Raw genomic sequence first — 13176 nt, forward strand, 5'->3', positions numbered from 1 at the left:
TGCATTTTTACTTCCACATTGTCCCATCCTGCTCTGAGCAAGTTCAGATGATATGGTAATAAAAACTCTCCCATTCCACAGATTTCCCACAAAAGACTAAAACAGACAGGTCTCAAAATGAATATTCCATTACATAAGTCACTCTTCCAGCTTTCAAGCAACGTTGTCCATGAATCTCATGATCCCTCGGTCACCATGTATGCTAATTGTTGGATACAAATTCTTATCTTTCACAGGTGATATTATAATACTTCTGATGTATTTCACAGTGTATAGCTACTGATTTGGAATCTTTAAAGGTGACTTGCACAGGGAAAGGGAAGAAGGTTTGTGCTTTTTTACTATATACTGTATAAAGGCATTAACAAACACTAAGTTTAAAACCACCCTAAAAGAAAATCCCTTCCCTTCTTCTATCAGTTTCACTAGTTCTACCGTCTCCCATAAGTCAAAGGCAGACAAGACCTGCATTTCTACTGTAAAAAACAAATCAGGATTTTTTCATTTTTTGAGGGGTGGGCAAGATGACTTTCAGGCTATGTTTTTATAAATGCATAAAGAATGGCAGAAACCCCTCCCTCCTTCATCCCACCTTTTGCAGGTCACTAAGATTCTAAATCATTTAGCTGGTTGTTGTTTTACAGCTGTAGTGCAGCTACTTTATGTACAAGCTGTACGCCCAATTCTACAAACACTTACAGAGAGTAATCCCCTTGTAGGGCTACTCACATGTTTACAGTTCCACATGTTGGAATTTAGGGGCTGGATCTGGATTGTTAAAGGGTGATATCTTGATCCTGCTGAAATTAATGGTATAACTCTGACTACAATAGGGCCAGGACTTCACCCAAAAAGATTATCTACAAATCCAGAGTTTAAAAACCACACACACACAAAACACGTGCTCCCTACAATCAAAGTTTAGTTTCGGTATGGCTTAATATGCATGTACAGTGTGCAAAAGAGTTTAACAATATGACAAGGCTTCTGCATTAGATAGATAATAAACTGTGATTTAACTACATTAAATCACCAGCATAACTAACAGTGACCATTTACATCTAACTTATACCTTTAACAGTACACAAAAGTGCTTAAATACAATACACAAATAAGTGATCCATAAAACTGAATGGATAAAACAAACCCGCCCTCCCAACAAAAGCTCCCTATATTCCACATACGCACATGTTGTCCTGAATTTAAAAGACAAAAGCCAAACCCACCCACAAAAAACCCTGGCAACAACAACAACAAAAATAGTACACAAATGTTAGCATAATATTTGGAAATACCTGGAAAAAAACCCTACTTTCAAGATATGAAATTTATTGCACAGAGATTTAAAATCCTGCTGAAGATAAGGGATGAAATCCTAGCCAACAAGTCAACAGGAAAACTCCCATTGCCTTCATTAGGACCATAATATCACCCATGATGTTTAAGAGAGGGAACAATACGGACATTTTCCAGAAGTCTTGTAAAAACCAGCTCAGCAATGTTATAAATAAAACACTGAAGCCTAATATATAATACCTATATACACCTACACTGAACCAAATTGGCATATATCATCCTCCCCTCTTACTTATTTTGTTCGAGCAGTATACCAGGTCAGTTATCTGTGTATTTGAGATCAGCTTTCCATCAAAAATTAGAAATACATATAAAATCAAGTATAATTGTTTTAACATGTGTAAATATATTAAAAACTTAAGATGATTTTAATGATTAACAAATGAGTGCAAATGAAAAGTATATACAAGTTTGAAGTTGGATAAACAGATTAATCCCTAACCTAGGGTGAATTTCTAGCCCTACTGAAGTCAGTGGGGCCTGGATGTCACCTTTCTCAATCCCAAAAGGTAATGTTTTGTTGCAAGTACACACTACACGGAGTAGCCAATCAGAGCATTTATACAGTACACAAGAAATGATTAAAAACCAAAACTACAATTTAAATAGCATCATTTCCAAAACAGATTTAACACAAAAGTTACAACAATATGTATATCATTGGTTTCCCAGACTGTAGTAATAACACAGACATTTTTTGGTTACTAATAACTTCATATTTCTTTTCACATTTCTTTGTACTTCTGAGATTCAACACATACAACTCAATATTTGTTTGCATGTGTTGGGTAACTTGTAAACATTAAACATTTATCTCATTTCAAGATTTGGTAAGTGAAAAGTGATCTCCAGAAGAAAGATACTTTGGCACCTTTCAACATAAAGTGTGCATGTGCACATCTCTCTCCCCCTCCACAAAGAAAATATCAGATTTTCATAGTACGTAAGTGTCCTTCACTAGACTATGCATATACTTATCAGATAAATAGATTCAAGAAGTATAGTTGAATACCTAATAGTATCTTATGCTACGAAACTTTGGTTTTTTCAGGCTAAGCATTGGTTGCTTAATTGTTGGTTTGTTTTCAAATAATATTGCTTCACTTTCTGTAGTTGGAAATCTGTTCTGGTAGATCAGTGGATATTCCTTCTGAAACTAAAAAACAAAAGAGTAAATATAAAAAGCTATTTAAAAGAAGATACTGAGAGCTTGAAAAATATAACAACCTGATTAGACACTTATTAGTCTGGGGAGTAAGCCCGCTAGCCAGGATGAAAAATATATTTGCTGTGATATCCTACCAAACCCCTGGCACCTGCCCTACAGGAAAATAACCATTTTGTACTGCATTCAACTGTAATATTATCCCATTTCTTTTTAATGCATTGTTTAAAAGTGTATAGTACTCCCTATTTTGTTTTTTTTGTCAGGCCTTACTTCCCTTCAAGGCTTTACTCTACATTTTCTTTTCTATAATATAGCATGGCGTAACTCTTTAGTTCCTCTCTAGTGCTAAGTATCCTCATTTCCTTCTCTTTCTGCCTCCAACAGCTGCTGGGAAAGAGGTGCTAGAATACCTAGCAGGATGGCTTGCTTGAACACTGTTCATGGGTTTTATCTTTCAGATCTGACTCTGATAACTTTGAAGTCTCTCTCTCACACACACAAAAAAAGTACATTCTCTTTCTTTCCTACTCCCACTCCATGGTCTCCTGGCTACTGTGTTGGAGATGGAGGTAAGTGCAAGCACTCCTCTATCCTGTATTCAGCCAATGCCAGTTACCCTTATGCAGAACTACACCCATCTCTCCATTTTAAATGTTAGTCCCTGCTGTTGCTCCTGACTTTGTCAAACAGCAGTGACATACACATGATGCTTATCAGTTTGCACCATCCACAAAGTTCTGAACATTCCAGTCAGCTTTCACCCTTCTGTAGCATAGCAAAACTGGAGCCAGCTATCTGCAGACAAAGCAAGACAGTCTTGCATTGGCACACACTCTGTTCTCATTTGGAATCTTTTATGACCATAACAATAGAAATATAGTTTTTTGCATTAAAGTTTAGATTATGCAAATATTGATGGTACTAGGAAAGCTTCCTATTAATCCTGTTTTCCATAGCTGTAGATATCTTCCTGACCACTGTACCAAAAAATAGAAGAGATAAAAAGAAAGCAGCTTGGAATATCTACAGATCTGTAGATATGGAATAGCACATCAAAAATGGGTTTCTGAAACCAAGCTGCTTTCCTATTTTCTCTTCTATTTTTGGTGCAGTGGTCGGGAAGAGGTATATGAACTTTATACCACAAACCAAAAACTTTCTGCTGATGAAGTCAGCTTTTTCAAAATGACAGCACAGTTATAGGCCTGGGGTGGGTGGCAGAAATAATTTGACCTACTCCTAAAAGAAAGAGCATATGGATTTAAAAAAAACCCACAACAACAAAAAAGCCAACATGCTCCACAGGGTTATCATTTCAGGAAAGTATGTAGTGTCTGCCTCAATCGCTGAGAGTAAAACTACTAATTCTTACATATTCTCATGGCCTCAAGCAGTCTTACAAAGTAACTGACTTTGTATGAGAAGTTCCCAGACTGTGGTGCATGTGCTTGTTGGAAGTGGTACACCAAAACCAAACAATATTCATAACCCCCTACCCCCAACCTTTCAGTTTCAAATAAAAAGTCATTGCACGCACTGCAGTGTGCCAGAAAATTGCCAGAGAAGCAATATGCACTTTTCTGGTTGCCTTCAGGTATAATGAAGGTACAACATTCACTGACTATTGCAGCACAGTAATTTTATTTAGCAATTACAGTGTGCTGTGGTTGTGCAGATGAGCACTGTACTTTTATCTGTGTGGCTTTCTGCTAGACCTAGGCCTCAGCTTGAGCTACTGAGGCAAACTTGTGCATTTCAAAATCACAACACGAGAGCATTTTTGTCCAAAAATACACATGCATACAGGGCCATTTTAGAGCAAGTGCAGTGAGCCCCAAGATTAAAGGGCCCCCCCACAGGAAGCAGCTGTACTGCTAGAGCTCTCTCTACACTCCCTACTCTGCAGACGCTGTAGCCTGACCCTTGCAGGGCTGAAAGGCAAAGGGTGCACGGGAATTCCCTCCCGTCTCCATACAGAAATTTGGGGGAAGTCAAAAGTTTTAAAATTTACCAATGCTGGTACTATTTATTTCATACAGCCAGTTTCAATTAATTAAAAAAAAAATGGAGGCCCAGTCTTTTGGTTTCTGACCAAGTTTAAGAAACATTTCAAGTCCTACAAAATAATTCTTTTTTGTGGAGGCTGGGGGAGGGGAAGAGGGAGAGGGGGACAACTTGAAAATTTAAAAGCAGCTTTTATGGAGCTGTGTTTGAGTCACAAGATGTGCTTAGTAAATTCTGGGACAAGTACACTATTCACTGATCAGAGATATTTGCCAAAGGTTTTCTGCAAGAGAAAAAAATCCTCCAGCATTAAGTCCTGCCAAAGTTGTTGAGCTTTTAGTTTGACTATTAGGCAGCAGATTAGTAGAATTTAGAAATATCAGATAACCTGAAGCAATATGTAAGTTGTTCAGAACTCTATCAGAATGTTAGAAAGTACCAGTTACTTGGTCAGAAGAGGGCTTCTCATAGAATATCAGGGTTGGAAGGGACCTCAGAAGGTCATCTATTCCAACCTGCTACTCAAAGCAGGACCAATCCCCAGATTTTTACCCCAGTTCCCCAAATGGCCCCCTCAAGGATTGAACTCATAACCCTGGGTTTAAGCAGGCTAATGCTCAAACCACTGAGCTATCCCTGCCTGCCAAATCTGAATCTCATTCCGAAAAATCTGGTCTTAAAATTTTAACCAAAACCACTTATTTTTATTTTTGCACCCTTTACATCAGAGTTTTACATAGTGAAGATCCTGGCTCAAAAATTAAACAAGAAACCTGGTATATTTAGTATATCACAAGAAATAACTCTAATTCCTACCACAGAGTTGGTATTTAATGCAGAGGGCTTTGAAAAAAATTGATTTGTGTTTTACTCTTAAATTGTGCTTAGTTTGAAAAACATTGTTGCTAACTAACATGAATTCTTATAGTGGAGACCAAGCTCCCTTCAAAACAGGATCAGAACTTGCCATCACAACAAGCACTCATCCAGATGGCTGTACCCAATTCTGTTTGCTATCAGACTAGAATTCATTTTTAAAGAGTTTGCTGATATGCCAGGATCTAGTAATTAGATAACTCTCTCCTCCTCCTTTATGCATTTTTAAAAACCATCTTGCACACTACAACTGAGTGTTCTAACCCCCCCCCCCAAAACCAAAGTCCCCCCCTCCAAAAAAAAACAAAACACAGAATAGCCCGTTTCTTTTCTTACCCGTTTTAGCTTTTTCTTTTTGTCTTTCAGAGACAAGCTTTTGTCCCTGATAATGTTCTCCAAGAGTTCTGCAACTGCAGCTTGAGAGGTAGAAACTTTTTGTTCATCAAACTCCTGAGGAGTTATCCGCTTACAATATGAATAAGTTGGCAAAATAGCACTGATTTCTTCTCCTGGATATTGGAACTGAAACAAGAAGGGCAACAAAAAAGTATACACATGCTTGAAGGATCTTTTTTGGTTAGAAAGTTATTGCCTCACTGGCATTCAGTTACATTGTAAATTAAATGCAAGTTTAAAAAAGTTAAATTGCTAAAAAAAGTGAAAAACCTATCTATAATTGTAAAGCTAGTTGCATGAAAGTTTGTACTTTTAAAAAAAGGAATGGAATATAGTTTTGTTTTTTAAACTGACAGTAGTAGTTTAATACCCTACAATTCATAAACAGCAATTAACAAAGGGGGTTCAACTTTTTTGTCACAGGACCCACCTGAGCTGTCTTTAGAGATTCTATATGATCTTGCACTGCAACCTGTAGGTAAGTTGGAACGTTAAAAATGTCCTGCTGGTGATCCATTAGAAACGAAACTAATCTTGTGGCAAGTAGCTCATCAAGGTCCACTTCTTCTGCACAGCATAACACACATCGAGAAAAAGTCTGTATCATCTAGAAGTATTTAACAGGTTGTTAGTATGTACAGCTATGGCATTTGGATTCTTTTCCCTCTCCCTGCAGCTCCATACTGCATTCCCTGCTACAAATTTGCATCAAAGTACCTCACCTTCCTCCACTATTGACATATATTGATGAAGCTAGGAGGAAATCTGCCATTTCCCCCCATTTGAAACAAAGTGATTCTTGTATAAGAACAGAGTATAATTCTAGTTTTATGATTAACTAGAGCTTATAGTTTTGAGTTTCAAATTCAAAAAAATTTAACCAGGAAGAAGAGTCCAAGAAAACTGCATTCACATTCTCCGCTATGTAGGAAAAGCCACTCACCTTGAAATAGCTATCCAGGTTACTTTTCCCCATGGAAACGTCTCCTGGTTTTGCACAGTAGCAGCAGAAGAGGAGACCCGGAGGGAGTTAATACTGCAGAATTTAGAGCAGTGGTTCTCAATCCCTGGCCCAATCAACACACAGCTGTGGCCCATGTAACATCCTCAGGGCCATACAGATAGTATATATAGTGTGGATGCAGCCCACATAACATATAGAGAGCTGCATATGTGGCCCACAATGGTAAACAGGTTTGAGAACCACTGATCTAGAGGTTAACATGCCACAGAGTTGATATTTCTATTCCTCACCTGCCCACTAGGTTCTTCCAAATTTAGCTCCCCTCTGCTTAAGGTAGCAGAGGGAAGCCAACAGCTCTAAATGAATAATCAACTAGTACACCTGTACCTAAATATAACGCTGTCCTCGAGAGCCAAAAAATCTTACTGCATTATAGGTGAAACCGCGTTATATCGAACTTGCTTTGATCCACCGGAGTGCGCAGCCCCACTCCCCCGGAGCACTGCTTTACTGCGTTATATCCAAATGTGTGTTGTATCAGGTCGCGTTATATCGGGGTAGAGGTGTATTTATTTGGCACATTTCACCCAAATGTATTAGTGGATCCCAAGTGCCTTACAAAATACAATAGGAATAAGTTTGTCTATGAAACAGTCATCTTTGGGATGAAACGTGGCAGCTGCTGAACATTTTGCAGCAATACAGCAATAGTTTAGGTAAGAAGTGAACAATATTCAGTTGAAGTTAGGGGAAGTGCTCTCCTTAAAAAAAAAGCCAAACAAAAACAACACATAATTTGCACTTATACATGGTCTTCCATTTGCAGATCTCAAATCACTTTATTAATATTTATGAACTCCCCAGAATCATTACAGACTGGGGCCTCTAGATCCTGCCACAACACAATCAGTGATAAAGGCCCCACTGTAGTAAGGGCTGTATACACTGATTTGGGAATACAACTCAGATCTCCCTAGCTTCTAGTTCAGTGGTTCCCAAATTTTAACAACCTGTGAACCCCTTTCACTATAATGTCAAGTCTCGTGAACCCCCTCCTGAAAATGAATATTTCCAGGGATTTTCTCCTTTACTTGAGTATAAATTATAAAAGCAGTGATCTTGGAAATATAAAATTTGTTTTTATGACATGCTTATTACACACTATTAATTATTAATTATTTATCATTACAGTATTTTTATTACATTATGAAAAGGCAACATTCTTCCAAGATCTCACTTTCATAGCTTGTATCACTTTGAATAAGCCTGTTATAAGATAAGGCTCCTATGTTTCATCAAGGAGTATCAGATGTGAAACAGCATGAAGGTATTTAAGAAGCCAACTCAAAGAATTCCTCCTACACAAGCATTCAAGTCTTGAGCAGTCCAGGCAAACAATGCACGTTACAACAAACCTTAAACTTGTTCTTCATAATAATTTAGAAAACAATACTAGCGGCCTATTTAATTTTAAAAACAGCAAAAAATATCCACCTCCCTTTCCACTTCTTATAAGGAGTCTTGAAGTTTAAATCTCCTCAGTGTGATAGATATGCTTGCATTGATCTGCTTAGCCCTTGGCAGTCCAGGGGCTCTGGGCTGCTGGCCCCAAGCTGCCTGGGGTCCCTAGGGACAGCTCTGTCCACCGTTAGGGAATTTTTCCCCCCCAAGAACCCCCTGTAACATTTTGCAAACCCCCAGGAGTTCACGAACCCCAGTTTGGGAACCACTGTTCTAGTTCCATACCTCAAACAAACTATACTAAGTTCTTCACCATCCTTTCAGTTTATGTAGGAAAACTTTAGTAGTCTAGGACTCACTGGCTAACACCCTTGTCTCTTACACAAAAAAGAAGCATTATAAAAGAGTTCAAGATGGCATAAATAAATGGTCAGAACCTCTGTTACATCACTTGCAATAATTGACAAGTCTTTACTCATTTCTTGTTTCCCACTTTTAATTAAACAAATACTGATTAAAGAATGTTAATTTGTTTTAAAATCACTGTTGGTAGTATGGTAAGAGAACTAAACAAAGGTTTGATGTCATTCTAACAACTGTAAATACCTCTATTCTTTCCACTGCAAGCTTAAATTCAGTCCTTACAGCTATTCTTTAAACCTTTAACAAACTCACTTCTGTTTCCTTTCTGGCATCGGACCTACTAGAGTTCAAAATGTAAACCTTACAGTTAGGTCTATTCTTTAATTTTAACATCTAGTGGCATCAGTGTACAATAGCTAGAGTCCTGACATAACATTTATATAATAAAAAGGCTATGCTAACGCTCGGCTATGGAAATTCACTCCATACTGGACAAAACAAAAATAAACTACCTCAACTAGACACACTGCAAGAGTTTTAGCCAAAATCTATTTTTCAAAACATATCCATTAGACCTTTAAAATTACAGGAAAGCAAAATAAGTTTTGTGTTCATATCAGTTAAAACAGGGAGTCAATTAAAAAATACTTACAAGATTTTGTAGGAATTTAATTCACAATATCAATTTAGTTATTGACAATGAGGTGTAGAAGGAATAGGAAATCATTGAAGCAAAAAGGATACTGAATCTTTTCTGTTCTTTTAAAAAGTTAATAAAGGCCATTCAAATAAAAAGTTTTCCCAAAAATATATTTAGAATATGTTCAGATGGAGTTAAACAAGAGAGTTTACTTTGATACAGATTTTCACAAGTATACCAGGAGTGACATATTTGTGTTACATACTAGATTTAGTGAGACAAAGACTAAGTTCCTCCGTTAACATTGAATATTCTTGCTTTTCTCAGATTTAAGCATCATTTTTATGCTATTGAATAAAGTTATCCATACTCTTAGAAAAAGGTGCCTTACCAGAGACCTCGTACCCATTGCATCATGAAGTCGAGGCATATCAACATTTTGGCTGATTCGAGAGATCATACGCATTAGGAGTTGAAGCTTTCTACGATTTGGTGGAGGAAGCAATAAACAGCATATCTGTAGTGCTTCAATAGCAACTCTTTCTAAATGAGGCCGGAGAAGATCTAGAAGTTAATAATTATAAAAACAGCTGTAATTAAGTTTTGAAACAATATGAAGGACAGTGGTACCTCAATATCAGCAATTTCATTTTATTCAGTTAAGACAGCAGCCACTTTATAGCACAGTCTGCTCTAACATAAAAAGAGATCAGTTATTTCAGCATTTTTTGCATGGTCTTCACCCTCAGTTAATCTCATTTTGTTTTGACACATATTATTGACGCAGGTCAAAACCAGATGAGGAATATAACTGAAGCTATTTCTGCACATTAGTGTTGAGTATTTTCTGTTATTATATTATATATTGTTTGGCTAATTTCTAGGCTTCTAAAGACTCCTAGAAACTTCATTCAGCATCGTTTCAAAGAATGTGAAGAGACATCACTTAGAAGCAGGGAAATCTATGCTGATTCCTCCCTTTCTCTCAGATGTTTGTATCACAGGGAATAGTACTTACTTGAACAAAGAACAATGGTGAATTGCTTAGACATCACTATTTGGGGAAGAGAGGATACTACCCACGAGCATGTAAAGCTTGTATTTAATATAATTAGTAAAGTTACTTAACTTCATAGCCATTAGAATATTCTTTAAACAAACCATGAAATACAGATTTTGCTATTTAAAAATCCAATAATGGGGCCAAAGAAAGTAGGAAAGCAGAGACAGTTAGTCAACACAGTAAGCCAATACCACATGCTTTGGAGAGCAATCTTACTTTGTGTGCCAGTCAACATAAAGGAAGCTGGAGTGAAAGAGTTTTCTGAAAGTTCTACTGCACTTTTGCAGAGTCTTTTATTGACTGTGATATCAGAATCCCCAGGCTCATTTTCTACTATAGTAACCACACTGTTAGTACTTGATTTCCTCTGTCCAAGATGAACTATTGCATATGGTTTTACTGTGATTTCAGCAACTGGTGTGTTGATGCCACTGCAATTTCTGGACTTACTGCTTCCAAGTAAACTCTGAGACCTGCAGAGTTGCTTAGATTTGCGATTCCCATTATATAGCTCTTGGTTGTGAACTGTTGATGCAGACATTCTCCTGGAACCACACGGTTGTTTCTGCCCAGTGCTATCTGATCCAAGATCCAATAATGATTCTGCTTTGTACCCAGAATGTAGTAGTGGGTTTTCCTTACTTTTGCTTGATATTATGTTAATGTCAGATCGATAGAGGGAGTTTGATCCCACTTCACTACAAAAACTTGAGGTAGTAGCTACAACTCGTTCCAAAGAATAGCACCTTGCCCTAAGTTTGAGAGACTGGGCCTGTTCATTCCTTAAACCTGACAGATTTTTACAGCTTCCTCCTCTTACGTCATGAGCACTGGCGCGTTTACATGCCAAGTTATAGTGCTGTAATTTTTTAGCACATTCTTTTTGAAGAGTACGTTCATTTTGGGAAATATTTCCAGAAGATTCAGATTCTTCCTCTTGTTTTTCAGTCTCTTTTCGAAGTAAACTTAGTAGAAGACATTCAGTTGACTTGAAAGAGTTCAAGTGCAGAGTTTTTGAAGGCTGTGAGTCACACGCCTCATCTTGGATACAGTGTTTTCCATTGGGTCTATTTGGAATTGTGATGTAGCCACACACAACTATCAGAAAATGAAATACAAGTTAAGATGCAAGTGGTGTGAAAGTAAACAAGATAAGAACGAACTGAAGTAGCTAAGTAAAACAGAACAGTCAACAAATATAAGACATTAATATAGTCCACATTGTTAGTTATAGCTAAAAAAAAAAAAAGCATTAAACAAGACATGCAACAAACAGCCCATACATGCAAGACTAAGGACAATAAAAATTTACATTTAGCTTTTAAAACCAAGACTAGGATTAGTTTACACTATTTGAGACTGTGGTTATTATACTTTGACAGTGTCAGACCAGATAATTTATATAGATTTATTGTCACAAGAATGTAGTTGTATTTTCACTCAGATTGTAATGTAGAGCTACAACTGCACTGGTGGCCTCCCGCAAATTCATACTGCCATACAGATTGGGGGCCAAATTCTGCACACAGTTACATATGTGTAACCCACTAGACCCAAATTTGTACTTAACACTTAACGAAATAGGTTATTTCTCAAGTCATACATACCAAGAATATTCACAAACAGTTCATAGTATTCAAAAGTAAGCAATGGTTCAGGTAGATTGAGAAAATAATCAGCGACTGTTCTGAACACATCCCGTTCAAAACCAATGTAAGTTGGTTGGCTCATGTCATTACTTCTAGGCCCTAAGAAGAAGGCGAGGAAAGAAGGCTCATGACAGGACTATTCTCATAATCACCTTTTTAAAAAAAAACACCACCAAACCACACAACAAAAAACTTCTGCAACATTAGCTGAAAGAATGGTAGGGACGGGCTAGTATTTTTCAAGGAGTGTCATGTCAGCCATCTCCTTATACAAACATTGTCCCAGTAGTTCAGCCTTGTGTAACTAGTATGCAGAAACAGAATAAAACTATTTATATAGCAACAGATGAACAAGAAGCTGTCGCTCAACTTTAAAAGATAGATACTTCAATATTAATAATTTAGAGGAAGTCCCTTATTTGACTACTTCAATCCTTTCTGCTTCTCACCCACCCCTAAAAAAGGAGTCATAAGAAACAATTAATCTTAGTTTTTCTGTTAAAATTACTACCCCCCCCCGCCCCCCAAAAAATACTCCAAATCAAACAGATTACATATAGAAAAGCAATAAAACAAAAGTTACAGGCACCTAGGAGTTTATTTTCAGATACTCAGAATAGATTTAAGATTTTTTCATATTCAAGATGTTTAGGGCTCAATTCACTAATACAGCTGCTAAAGGTTTTTGTTTTGTTTTTTTAAGATGGGGGACAGGTATGCTTTTTTTTGTTTTCAAACAAGTGTGCACACACTACTGAAAGCTTACATAACTGGTGCAATAACAGCAAACTTTGTTCACCTGTATCCCACTCCCTCCCCTGGATGATCACAACTGCGCACTTCAGGTTTGCTCTTCATCCAATACAGCATCTTCAAAAGTGGGCAATGAACCATGTAATTAACCAATTTATGGGCATGGGTCAGGACAAGGAGAGAATAAACTGAACCAGAGTTTCCCTGCAGATGGGTCTTCACCATACTCACACAGAAAGATGGGCTAGGATGAAGCAATGCAGCATCCTCTGCCCTATCCCCGTTTTCCTTTACAGTTTTCTTCACAAATGGACTCTGGCTTTTTAGGGGCTGTGCATGGAATGGGGGGAAAAGATCACTTTCTGTGAATCACCCACTGCAAACTCAACTCCAAGCTCTCTTAGCTGCATATGGGCCCCTCCTGCAGCTGCTACTGAACAGTTAGAGAGAGATACACATATGCATGCAATGACACAGCAAATG

General features: G+C 37.4%; 1 protein-coding gene across 2 annotated transcripts in view; it reads right to left on the reverse strand.

The window, feature by feature from the left end:
- The window catches only part of DEPDC1 (DEP domain containing 1), a 19729-nt gene continuing 6553 nt past the window's right edge, over positions 1–13176 (reverse strand). Inside the window, exons 7-12 of one of the 2 annotated variants that reach the window (XM_045028729.1) lie at positions 11899–12039; positions 10508–11389; positions 9620–9792; positions 6231–6407; positions 5741–5926; positions 1–2512 (exon numbers count right to left, since the gene is read on the reverse strand). In XM_045028729.1, coding sequence (XP_044884664.1) covers positions 2369–2512; positions 5741–5926; positions 6231–6407; positions 9620–9792; positions 10508–11389; positions 11899–12039 — 1703 coding nt within the window. In that variant the 3' untranslated portion in view covers positions 1–2368. The remainder of the gene's footprint in view (positions 2513–5740; positions 5927–6230; positions 6408–9619; positions 9793–10507; positions 11390–11898; positions 12040–13176) is intronic. The other variant, XM_045028730.1, reaches the window with a different exon arrangement.

The sequence above is a fragment of the Mauremys mutica genome, chromosome 8 (assembly GCF_020497125.1).
Source record: "Mauremys mutica isolate MM-2020 ecotype Southern chromosome 8, ASM2049712v1, whole genome shotgun sequence".
Taxonomy (NCBI): domain Eukaryota; kingdom Metazoa; phylum Chordata; order Testudines; family Geoemydidae; genus Mauremys; species Mauremys mutica.